This window comes from Mus caroli, unplaced genomic scaffold (genome assembly GCF_978045245.1).
Source record: "Mus caroli unplaced genomic scaffold, Mus_caroli_1 scaffold_6, whole genome shotgun sequence".
Lineage (NCBI taxonomy): Eukaryota > Metazoa > Chordata > Mammalia > Rodentia > Muridae > Mus > Mus caroli.
The window spans coordinates 21,840,008-21,859,629 of NW_028227261.1; the positions used below are offsets into that span (position 1 = coordinate 21,840,008).

Genomic DNA, 19,622 nt, shown 5'->3' on the forward strand with positions numbered 1-19,622 from the left:
TCTGAAGACGTGCTCAGTGGCAGAGCGTTTGGCTTGCTTGGCAAACTTCTGACAGCCTGGCAAGCCCGGAGGGCGGGACCTGGTCCATCTCTGCGGGACTGGTACCAACCAATAAGGCAGAGGGGGTTGAGCTCGCCAGACCTCTCTGACCTGCTCCCACAGGCAAGAGGATGACTTGGCTCATTATCAGGTAGGTCATCAGAGAAGAGAGGGAAGTTTCATCATAGTGAAGGCATGGGTGACTCAGCTGAGCTGGCCAGGTCTTTCTACCCACCAGAAATGCTAGCAACGGCTCGCCCATCCATTAGAACGGCTTGGGAGATCGACCACTGGGTGGAAGGGAGGGAAGCTACTTTATTGCACGGATGGTTCTGTAAGAGAAAAGCACCGCCCGGGGCAGTCTGTCCTTGAACTCCTTTGATCAGTTCACCTTTGTCAGCTTCAGAGTCCATGCAAACTCCACCGGCAGAACAGTAGGTGGCAATTGTGGCAGAGAGATGAGGACGCCCTCCAGTGGATCCTGGGTCCAGCTCAGGTCTCCTTCTAGCCCTAGCATTGTTATCTGCAGAAGGCAAAAGTGGAGGGGATCACCCGGTTATTCACTGATGAGCAGACTGTGCCCCAGATATGGTGGGGGGAAAGCTGTGCTGGGACAGAACAGCAAAGACAGGCGGGTGGGACATTCTTGTGGAAGGAACTGGGAAGGAAGAAGCAAAAGCCTGCCATTAGCCAGGCACGGGGTGATCTTAGCACTGGGAGGAGACAGGAATGTGGAGGTTTGGTCTTTTGCTATGTACTGTAATGCTAACTACTGGCCCCCAAGGCCTGGTGGCCTCCAGGGATGAGAGAATCTGTACAGACATAAAGTAATGCTATGTGACCTTGTTCCTTAATTTAAAACTATTGGTTGACTAAAGATGCCAACAGCTTATAACTGGGCAGAGGAGAGGTAGGTGGGATTTTGGTTCCCGGGTTTGGGGTCTAAGGCAGGACCACAGGTGGAGAGAGGAGTTACAAAAACATAGCCATGAGGCTGGAGAGATGGTTCAGTGGTTAAGAGCACTGACTGCTCTTCTAGAAGTCCTGAGCTCAATTCCCAGCAACCACATGGTGGCTCACAACCATCTGTGATGGGATCTGGTGTGTATCTGAAGACAGCTACAGTATTCATGTATAAATAAAAATAAATAAATAATATTTTTAAAAAACCCAACAACATAGCCATGAGGGCTGACCAGATGGAAATGGCAAGTTATACCTCGGGGGTTATTGATGGGAAAGTAGACAAAATAGCATAGAGGGTAGATATCTGCCCAGCTCTAGTGCACTAAAGGCTTATTATAAATATGAAAGTTTCTGTCTTTTATCTGGGAACTGAATGATCAAAAGTGGGGTAGAAACCCCCAATTGAGATTAAATACTTGATACAACACAGGAGAACCACAGGCTGAGATTAGCCTGAGTTACATAGAGAACTCAGCTTAAAAAGTAACAGCTGGCCGGGCGTGGTGGCGCACGCCTTTAATCCCAGCACTCGGGAGGCAGAGGCAGGCGGATTTCTGAGTTCGAGGCCAGCCTGGTCTACAGAGTGAGTTCCAGGACAGCCAGGGCTACACAGAGAAACCCTGTCTCAAAAAACCAAAAAAAAAAAAAAAAAGTAACAGCTGGGGAACTGGAAAGATGGCTCAGTGGTTAAGAGCACTGACTGTTCTTCCAGAGGTCCTGAGTTCAATTCCCAGCAACCACATGGTGGCTCACAACCATCTGTAATGGGATCCGATGCCCTCTTCTGGTGTGTATGAAGACAGCTACAGTGTACTTATATACATAAAATAAAGAAATCTTAAAAACAAAACAAAACAAAACCAACAGCTGGGGCTGTAGTTCAGCGGTGGAATGTTTGCCTGAGCATGCCTAGGCCCTGAGGTCTATCCCCAGCAGTAAAAAAAATGAAAAACAAAACCAGAGCATGCTAAACCTTAGGAGGGTGCAGGGAGCCATGTAGGAAAGGCGAAAGGCTGGCAAGTGTTTCCTGGAGCAGCTCGTCATTCTGCACGGCCAGCAATGGGTGGGCTCCAAGCAGGCAGGGTCCTTAAGAGACTTCATCCCGGGATTGCTTCTCTCTGCTGATACGCTTTCCTGTCACTATTACACAGCCTAAGGACTCCTGGGCAGTAGCCCACCCTATTTGGGCAGACTTTCTGCAGGCCAACATGAAGATGTACTTTCATATAGTAATGCTGGACAGATGAATTAATGACTCCATAATTCCTAATGATTTTACAGGGTTTCTAAGTTGATATAAGTAATTTAAAGTCCTCTATAGAATAAAAGCTGCACTTAGAGCTCTGTAAATCTTCATGTGTCATGGGCTAATTGTACTAGAAGTAAAAAGCAAGCGTGGAACAAATTTACGATGGAGGACAACATTCCTTCTAGGTTAGCTGTGACACCATTATCTGGTAACTACAGGTCACAAACTGGGCATGGAGAATTTATTCTAGGTGCAAGAACAGCAGCTACTGACTCGTTTATCTATCCAAACCTTCAAAATAATAAGACATAGGCAGATAATTTGTCTCTTGACAAAGCTGTGCTAACATGTGACATTAATGAACTTAGGGGCTAGTGACAGGTGATGTTTAGTGAGACACTAGCCTTCATGGGAGGACATGTAGACAATCCCGCCCTTAGACCTCAAGTCTTATCGATTTATGACATGCATTGTTGCCGTAGACTTACCATGAGCTTATTGGAATGTAAAAGCATTTAGAAAATCATGTGATCAATTATCCTGCTCTAACAGCTCTGCCTGCTGGTTGTATGAGGTAGTTTTTAGAGACGATATTTATACTGAGGACCGAAGTAGAGTGAGTGAGAGTGACAAGACCAGAGATGATCGGTCTCTGGCCTTCGTGCAGTGCTGGGTCCTGCCGTGAAGGCCCGGGCAGGTCTGTGGCAGGAGGGACTGACAGAGTCTCCTTACCTTTGTGGCCGAGGTCGTTTTGGGGGATTTGAGGTTCACGATCCCATTTTCTGGCCAGTACAGGAAAGTGGCGTAAACAGTTGCATTTTTAGTGGTGTACCTGGGAACAAAGAGACATCACTGCCCACGGCTGAGTCCAGCTGTAATCCCTGACATTCCCTCACATCCCTGTTAGATAGCTCACCCATCAAAGCCCTGGTGTTTGTCATGACCACTAGGGAGTACAGTAAGGTGCTCAGGAAGGAAAGGGTCTGGAAAATTCTTTGGGATTTTCTATTATCCCTTCATTGGGTTTTGTTAAGGTTTGTTGAAAAATTAAAATTAACCCTTGGGCAATTCATTTTCTAGAGCTTTCCCTGATGCCTCACTAGCCTTAAGCTTGCTGCTTCCCCCTTTCCCCCAAAAAAGAAGAGAAAGAAAAGCAAGACAGCCTAGTGGTAGCCATTAAAGGTGGTCCATGCACCATTCAAGAAGTAGATGCAGGTACATAAATATCTGTGAGTTCAAGTCCTGCCTGTCTACACACAGTTACATGGTATCTCAAAAACAAACAACAAGCTGGGCAGTGGTGGCGCACGCCTTTAATCCCAGCACTCGGGAGGCAGAGGCAGGCGGATTTCTGAGTTCGAGGCCAGCCTGGTCTAAAAAGTGAGTCCCAGGACAGCCAGGGCTACACAGAGAAACCCTGTCTTGAAAAACCGAAAAAAAACAAAAACAAAAACAAAAACCTTCTGCTGGGTGTGGTGATGCACACATAGAATCCCAGCTACTAAGGAGGCTGAGGCAGGAGGTCAGCTTGTCCCCAGGAGGTGGGGGACAGCCTACACAGCATGGTGAAACAAGGACCTACACATAGGCATGGCACTCATTAGGAGCTGATGCCACAGAACTTGGTATTGAAACTTTCTCAACTCCAGATCCACGAGAAAACAACAGAGGGTGAAACAAGTGGAACACACAAGGGTGACACAAAGGTGGCACATCCCCTGGCCCGAGAGGTCACCATGTTCAAAGACAGGATAACAACCAGCTCACAGAAATTCATTCATAGAGAAGAACAAAGGCACTCTGCTGTGGCACCAGGCTCCCTGCTAAGGCCTGGCGCCCCGCGGGGTCCTCACACAGACGATGGTAACTAGTCTTCAAAGCGAGTCTAGGAGGCCAAGTACCATCACACACTTTGCAATTGAAGAAACTGAGGTCCAAGGTCAAATAATGAGATCTAGAAGTCCGTGTACAAATAGGAAAAATTTAGGGTGGAGCTCTGCACAGGGTGGGTGGAGACAGAACCCAGCTGGGACATGAATCTTTTAGCAAGAGGCAAGTAGCCAGGCAAGGACCTGAGGATATGCCAGGTCCACAACAGCCACAGGCCAATGCTGGCCCACATCGGAAATATGAAGTACAACACTGATGGGCTGTCCTGTGTGGTTTGAGTTCACTTAGAAGCTGGCTCTGGAAGCAGGGCGCCTTCCACCACATTTTGGACCCAAGCATATTTGTCTCAAAGTGTCCTGAGGCCTCTTATCAGGGGCTAGGCTGCCCCCTAACTCCGTGTCAGGAACGGAAAGAGAACAGATCAGAAGCAAAACCCCTGAGTTTTTGAGAACAGCTAGGTTAGCCATCTCCAACAGGGCTCTCAATTGTCCCTGATACAAAGCACCCATGTGTGTGTGTGTGGCGGGTGGGGGGGTCAGGAAGCCAGAGGCTCAGCCATGGGCAGCTCATCCGAGGAGACAAGGCACACTTGAAACTCCAGCTGACTGCCCCAGCTTCCCCAGTTGATTTCTGCTGGTGTTCGTGAGCCTCAGAATGATGACATCATTCACTTACTTGTTTAGTGAGAAGTCTCACTCTGCTCTACCCAGGACTCCCTGTCAGGAACTCCAGCCTTAAGGGCTTCCCCAAGTGATTTTGGTTGGGTGTTTAAAGTACTCAGTTTGATATTTTGCCATCTATCTATAATCAATCTACCTATAATCTATGTATCTATAATGTATGTTTGTATGTATGTATGTATCTATCTATCAGCTATCGCTTGTTACTAATTCTTTGACTAAAGAATTTACTGTCACTCTGAACTGAACCATGGCTATCATCAGTCATTCTCCTAACCACAAGAGAAGGCAGGGCTCACCACACAACCGTCTTGTTCTTTTCAGACTGCACCCTCCAGGGTTTGGAGGCATAGATGGCCTCCCCGTTGATCTGCAGCCACTTGCCGACAGCAAGAAGCCTTTCTTGGAAGATGGGGACGATCAGGCCATCTTTAGTTGGTCCAATGTTGAGAAGATAGTTGCCTCCCAAACTTACTGTCTGAACCAATTCCTAAAGAAGGCAGAAACAATAAAAGCTGGGGCGTGACTACCAAGCCTGGCAGTGTCTAGAACACACAGACATTACGAATACTAAGAGAAAAATCCCTGGCTTCAATCCTTAGCACCACAAAGGGGAAATGGGGTGGGGGGTGAGTTACACCTTAGAGCTGGGTACGGCAGCAAATGTTGTTTAAGTACAGATTATATGCACCTTCGGCAAAACCGACGCAAGGGAAGCTGGGCGTGCTAGTCCATGCCTGTAATCTCTGAGGTGGGAAGAGGCAAGACGACCAGGAGTTCAAGGCTAGCCTTGGCTACCAAATTTGAGGCCAGCAGGGACTCCCAGAAGACTCAGTCTCAACAAAGAATACCTATTATAAGGAGACATTCTGAAGACACTGGAGAGAAGGTATCTGCTGTGACCGCTAACAACTGTTGCTCAAGGCAGCCCAGGACTAATTTTACATACAGAAAAATTTAAAGGCGAGAGCCCATTAAAGAACACCTAAAGAAGCCCTCCATTGACTTTTGGTGTCTCCTCCTCCTCTTGATTTTCCGTAGCTGCAGCTACACATGGCACTTCATTCCATACCGAGGCAGCCGGCTGAGCACTCTTCAGTGTAGTCCTCGAGAGCTGTCCCACCTACTGAATCACCCAGTAAGGAACAGAAACCACTCACAGGTGAATTGAAATACCCCTGGGGAGGGGCTGGGACAACGATGGCCCAGAGGGGGAGCGCTTGCTTTATGAACAAGAAGACCTGAGCTCAGAATTCAGGTTCAAAACAAGACACACCAAAACCAACGATGGCCAAAAGACTCTGGGTGTTGTGGTGCATGCTGGTAATGTCTGACGTGGGGAGTGACAGAAGGCTCGCTGCAGTGTGTTAGTAGTGGAGCCTGGCTGAATGGCCAGTCCCAGGGTAGTCAGAGATCTTGTCCCCCCAAATGCATGGAAACTGAGGAATGAGGTTGCGCGGGGTGTCACAAACACACTTGCGAAGACATCAAAACAATCATTACCACATGTTATGTTACCTGTGTACACACACACACACACACACACTCCACAAAGACAAGAGAAAGTTCTGGAAAGTTCTAGAAGAACATCTCTGTAGACAGAGCTTCCCCTGCGGCTGAGAAGATGTCGAAGGCAATGACCTCAGACAGTGAAGTCCCTTGCCAGCAAGGTGAGTGACCTAAGTTTGATCCTCGGGACTCAGGGTGGAAGGAGAGAAGTGACTCTCAAGCTGTCCTCTGACCTCTGCATATACAACGTGGCACACACTTGCCCCCACCCCAAACAAATAAGGAGATGTAGTTTCCAAGTTTTAAAATTCCAACCCCTTCCTCAGTGATTGCGACAATGTCCTTAGGAGAGCTTCGTCTCTGAGGGGGTTTGAATACGCTTGGCCCAGGGGGTGGTACTTTTAGAAGCTGTGACCTTGCTGGAGCAGCTGTGGCCTCGATGAAAGAAGTGTGTCACCAATGAGACCCTCCTCCTAACCACGTGAGAGCCAGTCTTCTCCTGCTTGCCTTCAGAACAAGATGTAAAACCCTCAGCTCCTCTTCTGCACCATGCCTGTCTGGGTGCTGCCATGCTCCCACCTTGATGATAATGGACGTTCTGAACCTCTGAGCCTGTAAGCCAGCCCCAATTAAATGTTGTCCTTATAAGTGTTGCCTTGGTCATGGTGTCTGTTCACCCCACTAGAACCCAAAGACAGTCTCCGTGTACTGCGGCCCGAGCAGGCTGGAGCCACTGGACTCCTGGTCAGGGGGCAGCTCAAAGACAGGCAAACAGCTACGGCAATGCTCTTACCTCAATGATTTCATTTTCCTTGGCGATGGTCGACATGGTCATGTCTCTTCGATAGCCCCAGGACGCCTTGTCCACGCTGGTGCACATCTCCCACTTGTGGTCTGGCAAGCTCTGTGGCTTGTATTTGTCTTGACAGTTGTAGTACCCTCCATGATGACAGGAGCAGTTCTGGCCCCACCGGTCATTCACTATCACCTCATCCTAAAAGAGGGAGGAGAAAGGGGGTCATCGGCACAGCACCGCCTGGCTCCTTTATGTGATGCAGCTCCATCCGGCAACAGTGTGTTTGGAAGGAGGAAGAGCAGGACTACAGGAGTGCTTTCCCCTGGTGCTCGCTTGCTCTAAAGGGCACATGTGGGACTCTAGACATTTTTCGGCTGTCCCAGTGAGGGCGGTGCTGCTACCCAGTGAGAGACACCAGAGATACTGAGAAGACGGTGCCTCCTACAAAGCAGCAACCAGGGCTGGAGAGATGGCTCGGTGGTTAAGAACACTGGCTGTTTTTCTAGAGGACCCAGGTTCAATTCACTCAGATGGCAACTCAAAAAAAAAAAAAAAAAAAAAAGGAAGAAAAAAAAAAAAAGAAGAGAGCTATCTGTAACTCACACCACCCTCCCCCAGATATACATGGAGGCAAATTCCAATGCACATGAAATAAAAAAGGAAACAAACAAACAAAAAAACCACTACCACCACCAAAAACCAAAGCAGCATCCAGCCCCTATCGTCAGCAGTGCCCGAGCCCAGGGACCCAGCAGAGGGATGCATGGACTAAGTGTGTATATAGGGAGAGTGCCTGTGGCCCAGGAGATGCTCAGAGGGTAAAGCACTTTCCGTGTAAGCCTGAGGCCTCTCCAGCACTCAATTGAGATGGCGCAACGGTTAAGAGTGCTTGATACTTCTTTGACAGGAGATCTGGTGCCATGTTCTGGCTTCTATAGGGTTTTGCCTACACACATTACTCATAAACTTACACAGGCATACATTCATACACATATAATAAGCAATTTAAAAACCTGTGTGGGTGTTTTGCCTGCATGTATGTCAGTGCACGAGAAGGCCAGAAGAGGGCATCAGCTGCCCTTGTGCTGTAGTTCCTGGTCGTTGTGATTCACCTAGTGTGAGCATGCATCTTTGCTTATGTTTTTTTTTTTTTTTCTTTTGTGATTCTCCTTAATGGGGCTGTCATCCCATGCACTATACGACCCAGCCCCATGAAGACCTAGCCCAGAGGAAAGGCACCTACCTCTCTGGGTAGTCCTGGCTGTCCTGGAACTCGATTTGTAGACATGCTGGCCTCTGACTCACAGAGATCCACCTGCCTCTGCCTCCTGAGTGCTGGGATCAACGTTGTGCGCCATCCCACCCAGCTGGTTAATTTGTTTCTTGAGATAAGAGTCTTACTATGCAGCCATGGCTGGCCTGGGAACACACTGGGTAGACCAGGCTGGCCTCAAACTCATAGAGATCTATCCACCTGTCTCCTGAGTGCTGGGGTTAAAGGCGTGCACCACCACATCTGGTCCATCTCAAAGTCTGGATGATGGCCATCAACGACTCACTCATAACGGTACGTAACTGAGGCAGACGCAGTGTTGCCATGGTGAGTTACAGAGTGTTTTCCCTTTAAACGATGAGCGGAGACAGATGTGGACAATTTAGACCATGTGTTAACTACCTGGGGATGAACTGCACATCTGGGAGTCCCCAGAGACTCGGGAAACCCTTGGAAGCCAGGCTTGCCCTGCTGTTGGCCTGCCCTCCCGTGAGTGAGTGAGTGAGTGAGTGAGCCTCCAGCATGAGAGCCACCTCCCTCCACCGGCACTCACCACCCATTTTCTGAGTTTAGTAATGACTACTCAATACGACCCCCACAGACAGGACTCCACCAGGCCACCTTCATCCAAGCTTAGTTTTAGTGCTTGCTTGCTTGCTTCCTTCCTTCCTTCCTTCCTTCCTTCTATGTAAGTACACTGTAGCTGTCTTCAGGGCGTCAGATCCCATTACAGATGCTTGTGAGCTCCCATGTGGTGGCTGGGATTTGAACTCCTAACCTTCAGAAGAGCAGTCGGTGCTCTTAACCACTGAGCCACCTCTCCAGCTCCCGGTTTTGGTGTCTCTGATTACACCCAGGCCGGTGCATGCGAAGCACCTGCTCTACCACCAACTAAGCTATTTCTCCAGCTACCAAGCTTCTCTCTCTCTCTCTCTCTCTCTCTCTCTCTCTCTCTCTCTCTCTCTCTCTCTCTCATTTTTTGAAACAGAATTTCTGTGTGGCTCTGGCTGTCCTAGAACTCACTCTGTAGACCAGACTGGCCTGAAACTTAAGAGATCTGCCTGCTTCTACCTCCCAGATGCTGGGATCAGAGGCGTGCGCCACCACTGTCCGGCCCGACCTGCTTTATACTTAGATCTTTCTTTAAAATCTATAAACCAGGAACCTGTAAAATCTTTGGCATTTTCTATCAGAGATCAAGACCTCCGTCATTCAGTCCAAGGTCCATAACACAAGGTGTAAACTGGCAGCCTGTGGACTGGCCAGTTACAGGGAAGGCTCAGTTACCCAAGCACCCTATAAAACCCAGCACAGGGCTGGCGAGACGGCTCAGTGGTTAAGAGCGATGACTGCTCTTCCGAAGGTCCAGAGTTCAAATCCCAGCAATCACTTGGTGGCTCACAACCATCCGTAACGAAATCTGATGCCCTTTTTTGGAGTGTCTGAAGACAGCTACAGTGTACTTACGTATAATAAATAAATAAATCTAAATAAATAAATAAAACCCAGCATAAAGCTAGGAGTGGTGCCTCACACCCATAATAATCCCAGCTCTTGGAGAACAGAGGCACGATTGCTAGGAATGCCCCTGCTACAGCCTACCTACCCCAGCTGAGACTATGGGTAAGTATCAGCGCGCTCATTCACACTCCTTTTATTTTTTTCAGAACCAGTAATTCGTAAGGTAGATGATAACCACCCACCTTGACAGGGCTATCGTTGTAGAGCCAAGCAAGGAAGCTGGTGGAGTTCCAGTACGTGTCAGGACACTCCCACTCCCCGTCGGACCAGATCAGGTCAGGCTTGTAGCTGGAACACATGGGACGAGAACAGTTTGCCATCAGAATCTGTATCCAGTCGTCTTACGGACAGGTATTACAACATATATTTACAAATTAGAACTGGGAGTCTGGCTCTGAGGGACAGCACTTGCCTATCACATGTGAAGTCATGAGTTCCACTCCTAGCTTGTCAGAGGAAGTCTCTTGATTGGAAAGGACCATAAAAATCACAAGGCAGAAACTAAAGAGATAAGAAATCGTTTTTTGTTGTTTGGTTTTTTTTTTTTGCTAACACAACCACTGTCTAAAAGAGCCTCTGTGATGGTTTGTATATCCTTGGACCAGGGAATGGCACCATCTGAAGGTGTGGCCTTGTTGGAATAGGTGTGACCTGGTTGGAATGGGTGTGTCACTGTGGGTGTGGGTATAAGATCCTCACCCTAGTTGCCTGGAAATCAGTCTTCCACTAGCAGCCTTTGGATGAAGACATAGAACTCTCAGCTCCTCCTGTGCCATGCCTGCCTTGCTCCCACCTTGATGATAATGGACTGAACCTCTGAACCTGTAAACCAGCCCCAATTAAATGTTGTTTTTTTTTTATATAAGACTTGCCTTGGTCATGGTGTCTGTTCACAGCAATAAAACCCTAACTAAGACAGCCTCAGAGACAGGGTGTGAAGAGGTGGCTCTGCAGTGTGGGGTCAGCAGTGGATGGCTCAGGCTCTGGAAGAGAACTGGCTGCTCGTCTAGAAGTTGAGAAGTTGAGACTCTCATCTGATTTCCCACACCCACACTGGAGGTTCACAATCACCCATCCTTCAGCCCCCCGGGGAATCTGATGCCACTTTCTGGCCTCTGTGGGCACCAGGCGTACATGGAGAGCATAGACAAACATGCAGCAAAACACTCAAACAGCTAAAGTAACCATTTTAGGGCCGGGCATGGTGGCACATGCCTTTAATCCCAGCACTTGGGAAGCAGAGGCAGGGGAATTTCTTAGTTCGAGGCCAGCCTGGTCTACAGAGTGAGTTCCAGGACAGCCAGGGCTACACAGAGAAACCCTGTCTCCAGAAAAACAAAACAAAATAAACCAAAAACCAAAACCAAAACCCAAAAAGTAACAATTTTAATTAAAAGGAGAGCTGCAGGGGCTGGTGAACTGGCTCAGTGTGTAAAGGCGCCTGCTTGCCAAGTCTCACAACCCGAGTTCAATCCCTGGCACACTGACTCTGCAAGTGGTCTTCTGACCTCTGCATGCACACCATGGCACATGCATGCACACACATCCCAAATAAACTAAAGGGTAATAATAACAGCAATAGTAATAATAATAATAAACTGCGGTACTAAGGCCCATTTCCTCTAATCTCCTTTGCTGCCCCTTTTAGAAAAGGAACTATATATAATCAGTAACTAATTAGGGGTGCTGCTCCCAGGGCTTGGCAGTCACCTCAGGGGAGCGAGCCTGCTTACTGCTTGTGGAGGACTTGGGTTTGCTTCCCAACGTCACGGCGGCTCCCAACTGCTTATTTCAGGGAATTTGATGCTCTCTGGCTTCCTCAGGCACCTGCTGCCCACAGTGTACATGAACAACCCATAAATAATAATTAAGCTTTGAAAAAGAGGTTGGTGCTTGGGCAGGCCGGGAGGCTTGCCTTGAGCTGGCAAAGCTTTTGCTGCCAAGCCTGATGACCTGAGCCTGACCTCCAGAATCCTCATGGAAGGAGAGAACCGACCTCCGCAGGCTGACCTCTGACCTCCTCCACACGCGTGCTCATGTGGCATACGTACTCACGGACACATCGTAATCAAACGTGACTGTGGCTCAGTGGCAGAGCACTGCCCAGCAAGTTGAAAGACCCATGTCTTGTCAGGGACCAAGAAAATAATTAAAAAAGAAAGAGCTAGGTGTGGTAGCATTTGGGAACCTGAACCTGAGTTATTGCAAATCAGAGGCCACCCTGGGGCTCTATGCCCATCACCTTGTCAGCTCCTGTGATTTCTAACCCCAGTTCAGGGATAAAGAAGAAAGCAAGGGAGAGACTAAGCAAGTTACTCTAAGCCACAAACTTTACAAAAGAAAAAAAGCTAGGGGCACTGGCACAGGCTTATAATTCCAGTACGCAGAAAATCCCGAGCCAGCAGGACTGCTATAGATGTGAGGTCAGCCAAGGTTAGATAAGACTATAGAGGGAGGAGAGAGGAAAGAAGAAAAACAACAACAACAACCCAAAAACTAAACTTGACTTCAGAACTCCAGACACCTGCACTTGTCCTGCCCTCCACAGGTGTTTTACAACAGTCCTGATAGTCATCTGACTAGAACCAGATGCAAGGGGACTGGCTAGAAGTTTGGGACAGTGGCTCATGGCTGTAATCCCATCACTCAGGGGATGCCTGAAATTAGAGGCCATCCCTAGGTTACAAAGGAAATCCTGTCTCAAGAACAAACTAACCAACCAGGCAGGCAGCCAGCCAGCCAGCCAGCCAGCCAGCTAGCTGAGAATGGAGGCTCAGCCTGAAATCCTCACATTTCAGAGGCTGAAGCAGGAGCACCAACAAGGACTACAAAGTGAGATCTTACCATAAAAAGAAAAGCGCACGCCTTTAATCCCAGCACTTGGGAGGCAGAGGCAGGCAGATTTCTGAGTTTGAGGCCAGCCTGGTGTATGGAGTGAGTTCCAGGGCAGCCAGGGCCACGCAGAGAAACCCTGTCTCGAAAAACCAAAAAGGCAGGTGGAGCTCTGAGTTTGAAGCCAGTTTGGGCTACATAGTGATTTTCAAGACAGTCAAGAGATACACAGAGAAACCTTATCTTGAAAAACCGAAGAAAGAGAGAAATTCAAACATAATAACAAAAATAAAATATATAAAGTGAGAGTTAGGGCGTGTAGCCTCCCCCCAGCCTTGAGCAGGCTGGCTCAGACCTGTTCTGCCACTGTGAATGAGACCACCTAGGGTGGAGTCTTCTGACCTAGATAGGTCAATTGTTCTGCCACCTTTGAGCTTATCTCCAAGACACTGCTACCTGTTTCAGGAAGACAGGTACAAGGCAGAACTGGTCTTCCTGAGACATTCCTGAATAAGCAACCACTTGGTGACAAAGCATCAAGAACCTGGCGTTGGTGGGGGATGGGCCTTCCCCCTTTATAAACTCAAGACTCTTTAAGTAAACTTTGGGCCTTGATCAGTATCTTTGTCTTGGTCTCTTGCCATCTTCTCTCCATTCAGGCCCAGCCTCCCCTTCAGGAACCTGGTTCTCGTGGCCGCGGGTGGCTACAGGGGCGAAGAAGCCCCATTGGGCTCCAAGGGTTCCCCATGCAGGGGTGGCTCCCACATATAACTAGGGAGAAAGTATTGAACGGATTAGCAAGAGGGGCAGTGGGCGAAAGGGCTTGCTGATCCTTGGGGTCCACACGGTAGATGAGAAAACTAACTTCCCGAAATTGTCCTCTGACTTGAACATGTGAGCTGTGGCATGCTGAAGCCACTCATCTTCCAACCAATCAGGTTAGCTGTAGGGGTGGTTTTTATGCTAAGGTCTTGTTCCCCAATTGGTTATTGGTCTATCAGTAAAGAAGCCAAGGGCCAATTGCTGGGCGGAAGGAACAGGCAGGACGTCCAGGTCCTGGAAGAATGAGACAGACACCAGGAGAGGAGAGGAGAGAGAGGGAAGGGAAGAGAGAGAGAGAGAGGAAGGGAGGGAGGGAGGGAGGGTGTGTGTGTGAGAGAGAGAGAGAGAGAGAGAGAGAGAGAGATCACCATGCTTCAGAGGGAGAAAAGGTGACCAGCCATGTGGGATCTCAGGCCTGTGGGTCCACTCTCACAGGCAGGCAGTTGACCAGCGATGAGATGTAACTGAGCAACTAAGTTGAGGGCAGATGGAGAGGTGCCGAGTTAAGAGTATTGATAAGGGCCTGCTTCTCCAGGCGGGAGATAAGTAGTACCCAGCAATTGAGCCAAGAAGGCAAGTTGAAATTGAGCAACACGTGTGTCTGTGATTTTTATCCCTAGATTCAAGGGTATCTGGGTGGGGAGCTGGTAGTGCAGTCTGTTCCCAGAGCTTAGGTGGGGGTAGCAAAAGCTACAGTTAGCAACAACTCCACATTGCAAGCAGTCGATTTCCGAATGGTGACCTCGCCGAGGTCTTGACTGGGCCCAATGGCAAGGGAAGAGGCCCTGAAGCTCTGGCTTTGACACTTCACCAGCCAGGTCCCCGTGACTGTGGCATCAGTAAGTGAGCACAGCCCAGAAGTTCTGAGCGGTGGGGAAGGGAAGGAGGGAAGCAAGCTTTGCATTGATATAAACACCACTTTTATCATTTTGATGTCTTGTACTTGGTTTTCATAGAGCTGCCTTGAGCCGGAGCCCTGGAACAGCACTCTACAGTGGTGGGGCCCCAGGCGCCCGTTTCTTACCTTTTAACAAGGTCATACAGCTCTGGCATTGTTTTTGCCCTGACGAAATGCTGAGTTTTGAAGCCATTTTTCTTATCAAGTAGGTAGAGTGGATGGAACCACTCCAAGAGCGAGTGGTAGAGGCCGTAGCGTATTTTCCTTGAACAGAAAAACACAGCAGCAGCTGGCATTAGGCAGAGGGACAACCATTTGCTTTAAGAAAACTCAGGCTGGGGCTGGAGTCAGCACTTTGGAGGGGGAGAGAGAGGGGTCAGGAGTTAAAGGCCATCCTTGGTTACCAAGTGGGCTTGATGCCAGCCTAAGCTATCTGAGATCTTTTATTTAATTTTAATAATTTATTTCACACACACATTTTTGAGACAGGGTCTCAATATGTAGCCCTGGCCAGCCTGGGACTAGCTATGCAGACCACGCTGGCCCCAGACATCCACATGCCATGCCTCTGTCTTCCGAGTGCTGGGATTAAAGGCGTGCACCACCATCATCTTCTTACTTTATATTTTTTATGGTCCTGGGAATCATCTGTGCTAGACAAACATTCAGTCCTGTGCTACAACCCCATCTGTATTAAATACTTCTTTAAAGAACCAGGAGAAAGGAGACCGAAGGCCTCTAACTCAAAGAAAAGACACGTTAAGGATCTAGAAGTGCTATCTGTCCTGATTTGTTCATCGTACACTGTACAAATGTCACACCGTGCCTCATAAAAATGTTTAGTTCTTATGGTTAAGATATGGTGCTGTGCAAACATTAGAGTGCGGGCAATAAAGAAAAATAACACAGCAAGAAAGAACTGAAGTGTGTGTGTGTGTGTGTGTGTGTGTGTGTATGTTTGTGTGTGTGGTTTCAGTATGTAACTTGGGGACTAACCACTGACAGAGAAGGTACCAATGCAGCCTGCTTAGGCTGGGCATGGTGCCAGGCCTGGAAGCCAAGCACCTGGAAGGCAGAGGCAGGAGGATTGCATCAAGTTAGAAGGAAGATTGGTCTGCACAGCAAGTTTCAAGCTCTTCAGGGATCTAGAGCAAGGTCCTGTCTCATAAGACCAAACCAAACTAAAAGAAAGCAGCTACTTCCAAAGTCCAAGTGTAGTCCACACTTAAGATCACATGAACACTTATCATGGGGTTAGTGGCCACCTGCAGCATGGGGCACAGGCCAGAGCAGGTAACAGGAGTCAGCAAATGCATTTTTAAAGTCCTGGGCAGTGTAGAAGCTGTGTTTCAATCGAACTCCATTTACAGAAACAGGCAGTCAGCCTATCTCTCAGAGTCATAGCAGAAAGCAATCTTCCTTTTTTTTTTTGGTTTTTCGAGACAGGGTTTCTCTGTGTAGCCCTGGCTGTCCTGGATCTCACTCTGTAGACCAGGCTGGCCTCGATCGAACTCAGAAATCCGCCTGCCTCTGCCTCCCAAGTGCTGGGATTAGAGGCATGCGCCACCATGCCCTGTGCAATCTTCTTTCTTAAAGGCAAACATACCTAGGAGGGTTTAAAACCCGAATACGTACTGGTGGCAGGGGACAGAGCTTGGTGCTGAGGCTTGAATCTGCACTGTCCCCCCCCAGGCTCATGTTCTGAAGGCTTATTCTTTTCCTGATAGTGCTGTTCTGGGGATCCATGGAACTGTTCCGAGGGGGACATGCCGGCAGAAGTGGGACACCTGAAGGATATCCTCTAGTTCCTGCTGCTGCTCCCAAGTCATTTGATACGTGAATGAATGGCCTCAACCACAGTGTGTGCACACCGTGTATGCAGATGCTCCACCATGCTGGTCTGAAAAATCAACCTTCCCTGCCTCAAGCTGGTTTTAACAGGTGTGGTGGTCACTAACACAGAAGTATCTAATGCATTCAGTGCGGGAGCGGCCGCTTAATATACAGGAGGTCCCGTGTTTGACCCTTAGCAGCAAAACCCAAAGCCACCCCACCTCTTAATAGAGAAGTTAATTTCTATTATTAGTAGTAGTATTTGGCTTTTTGAGATGTAGTCTTGTTTAGCCCAGGCTAGACTCAAACTCACTACATACTTAAGGTCATTCTTGAACTCCTGACCCTCCTGCTATTGCCACCCAAGTGCCATCATGTCTGGCTACTCTGTCTGGCTTGGGTTACTTTGCCTCCCAAGTAATTAGCAGCAGTCTGGCTTGTTACTTCCCATTAAGTGACAAGACTGAGGGGTGCTGAGGAGAATCAGCTGTGTGTTGCCCTCTTTGGTTTTTGATCGGCCATCATCAGAGCTTGCCCTCAGGTCTGAACAGCTTGGTGTTGGATGCTGGTGGCTATGGAGGAGAAAGGTGGGACCCAGTCCTTGGCTTCGAGAAGGCTCTGTATTGCAAGTTCTCTCATGGAAGTCCTTTTCAGGCTGCAAAGTTGAACACCACGGTCTATGACAGGTGTCCTCCACCCACTGTGAATTTTCTTTGGATCACCTTTGGTCCTGTGAAAACCGCCAAGTCTCAAACTCAAAGTCTGGGAGCCCATCTGATCTCTGGCTAAATGACCTAGCAGACAAACAAGGAGACCCAGGCTGGCTCTCTGGAGGGCTGGATGGGGAGGTTGGTGGAAGAGATAGCTGTCCAGACACCCACCTCTTCCGCACAGCTGCTCCCAACTCACCGACCAAATCACGGTGGGGCCCCACGTCCTTCGAGTTCCAGTTCCAAGACACAGGGCTTGGCCAGTTTGTGAAGCCTTCATGATGCTTTGTGGTCAGGACGACATACCTGCAGGCATCAAAACCAAACGAGAACAAAGGAGTTGGGTGATGTCCACAACCATGGCCTTGCCAGGCAGGTCTTGATGAAAGGATAGGCCCTTGGGGTGAGTCACTATGTCAACCGTGATGATGTTTCTATAGTGATAATATCCCCGTGCAGGTATGACTCAAGAATGGATGGAGGCACTGGAGGTCCAGAGGTAGAGGGGAGGCTGGCAGGAGAAATGCTGTACTATTTAGCTCTCAGGCTCAACCCTTCTGGGAATAAGTGATGAACCTGTGTCAACCCTGTGCCCTGTTCTATTGGCAAGAGCAAAAGGCAGACACAAGCACCTGCTCGTTTTCTTTTCTTTTCTTTTCTTCTTTTTTTAAAAAAACATTTATTTATTTATATTATTTATATGTATGAGTACATCATAGCTGTCTTCAGACACACCAGAAAGAGGGCATCAGATCCCATTACAGATGATTGTTGTGAGCCACCATGTGGTTGCTGGGATTTGAACTCAGGACCTTTGGAAGAGCAGTCAGTGCTCTTAACCGCTGAGCCATCTCTCCAGTCCCCACCTGCTCGTTTTCTTAACCAATATTGTGAACTGCCTGTCATTTAAGGTGACAAAGGCTCAAATATCTGGGACTGAAAAAATAAGTAAGTGTTGAGATAATCAGTCCATTCAATATATCACTTGCTTTTATAGGAAAAGATAGCATGTACATGAGATTTCACCACTAGCTGGTGTAGGGGCTCCTGGACTTCAGGGCAGTATCTTCCGCTCATACAAACAGTCCTTCCTGCAATACATCTCTTTCCTCTTTCAAAAAGTCCTTCTGAAATATAAAATCCCCTCCCACCCAACAAGCAAATAACCACGCCCTCTGGGTATGGCTTGCAGAGCCTGGGTGCACCAGTCCCACGAGCTTTCTGGAGCTTTCACTTCCAGGTCATAGGTCTGCAGTCTAGGACACCAGGCTCCTTCTTCTCTCTGGGCTAGTTACCTTGTCCATTAAACAGGAAGTCTGGAAAAAGGTTGGAGTTCAACTTTGTAAATTGCGGCTCTCAAGATGGCAAGAAGACAGATTTCTGTTCCCTCAGGCCTTTTACTTGGCCAAAATACTAAGTGCCAGCTATACACAGCCTTTCCCTTCAGGAGGAGAAAACCTAACGTCCTGAGGGAACTTTAGAAAGTTGGAGTTTGGTAGAAGAATCAATGAAGAGAGTTGAGGACTGCACTAAGCCAGGAGCGGGAGGCTGCCCTTACAGTGGCCAAATCCCGCGTCCAAAATCAGCCAATATTTTCTCTGGTTTAGAGGGCTCCCAAAATGCACTTCCTCTGCAGGGCTTGGCCCAAACAATCCCTTCCTCCTCTGAGTTCTACTATAAGCAAGTGAGAAGTGAGGGAGACCCCAACAAAGAGCAACCCCAAACTCCCAGCCTTCCTTCTCCCTTTAGAGGCACAGGGCTACAAGGAAGTCAGGCGGCGCTTTTTTATAAGCTTCCGGTCAGGTCTACAACTCAGGGCCACCGACGGGAATCTGGGCTGTGTTCTGGACCTCTCAAACGAGACACCGATGTAGCCTGATTCTAGTCTCTCTCCGCACAGGTGTACCACCCAGTGCTTTCCTGTCTTAATTTTATTTTATTTTATTTATTTATTTATTTTTTAACTGATCCTCAGCTGGATTCTCTTAGCATCCTTCCTCCGGGATGCAGAACGTAGGGTCCTGGACCTTTCGAGGTCAGGCAGCGCCGGCCATGGCCTGCCTGCTCCCGCCTCGCGCCCGTCCCGCACTCACTTGGCCCCGGCAGCCTGAAAGAGTTCGGCCCACTGATCCGGGTGGAAGAAGCGCGCTGTGAACTGCGGTGCGAAGTCCGCGTAGCTGAAGCCGGGCGGGTAGTTTTCTGTCATGAAGCGCTGGTAGGCCGGCATCTGATCGCCCTTCCAGTGCCACCAGAACCATTCACTGCCCCAGGCGGGCACCGAGAACACCCCCCAATGCACGAACACCCCGAACTTGGCCTCATCGAACCAGCTCGGTAGTGGCCGCGAGTCCAAGCTCTGCCAGTCCGGAGTGAACCGGCGCGGAGCCAGGGCCACTGCCTGGGCCGCAGCCAAGAGCAGCAGCAGCAGCAGCAGCAGCAGCAACATCCCAGAGTCCACAGCCCACCACTCAAGTGTCAGCTCCTACATCCTTGCTTCCGGGCCCGCACCGCCCCCCTCTTAACACGCAAGCGCCGGCGAGTAGCCCCGCCTCCAAGAGTAACGATTGGCTTGGAAGGAGAGGGGGCGGGGTCAGGCTTGCGGTC

At 49.0% G+C, this 19,622-nt stretch overlaps 1 protein-coding gene across 1 annotated transcript; it reads right to left on the reverse strand.

The window, feature by feature from the left end:
- Positions 1-334: 334 nt before the first annotated feature.
- On the reverse strand, positions 335-19,530 carry Fuca1 (alpha-L-fucosidase 1). Its single transcript, XM_021161287.3, has 8 exons — positions 19,112-19,530; positions 17,190-17,324; positions 14,602-14,739; positions 10,106-10,211; positions 7,127-7,327; positions 5,124-5,314; positions 2,987-3,086; positions 335-562 (listed from the first exon to the last, which is right to left on the reverse strand). Exons 1-8 carry the CDS (start codon positions 19,462-19,464, stop codon positions 422-424), a joined length of 1,365 nt encoding a protein of 454 aa, XP_021016946.2. The 5' UTR covers positions 19,465-19,530; the 3' UTR covers positions 335-421.
- Positions 19,531-19,622: the final 92 nt, after the last annotated feature.

Excerpts from the sequence above, each read along its gene's own strand:
- Fuca1 (XM_021161287.3), bottom strand. The coding sequence starts at position 19,464 with ATGTTGCTGCTGCTGCTGCTGCTGCTGCTGCTCTTGGCTGCGGCCCAG. Across the intron at positions 17,325-19,111 it reads TTTCAGGCTGCCGGGGCCAA|GTATGTCGTCCTGACCACAA; the intron begins GTGAGTGCGGGA and ends TGATGCCTGCAG. Across the intron at positions 14,740-17,189 it reads GGAGCAGCTGTGCGGAAGAG|GAAAATACGCTACGGCCTCT; the intron begins GTGGGTGTCTGG and ends TTTCTGTTCAAG.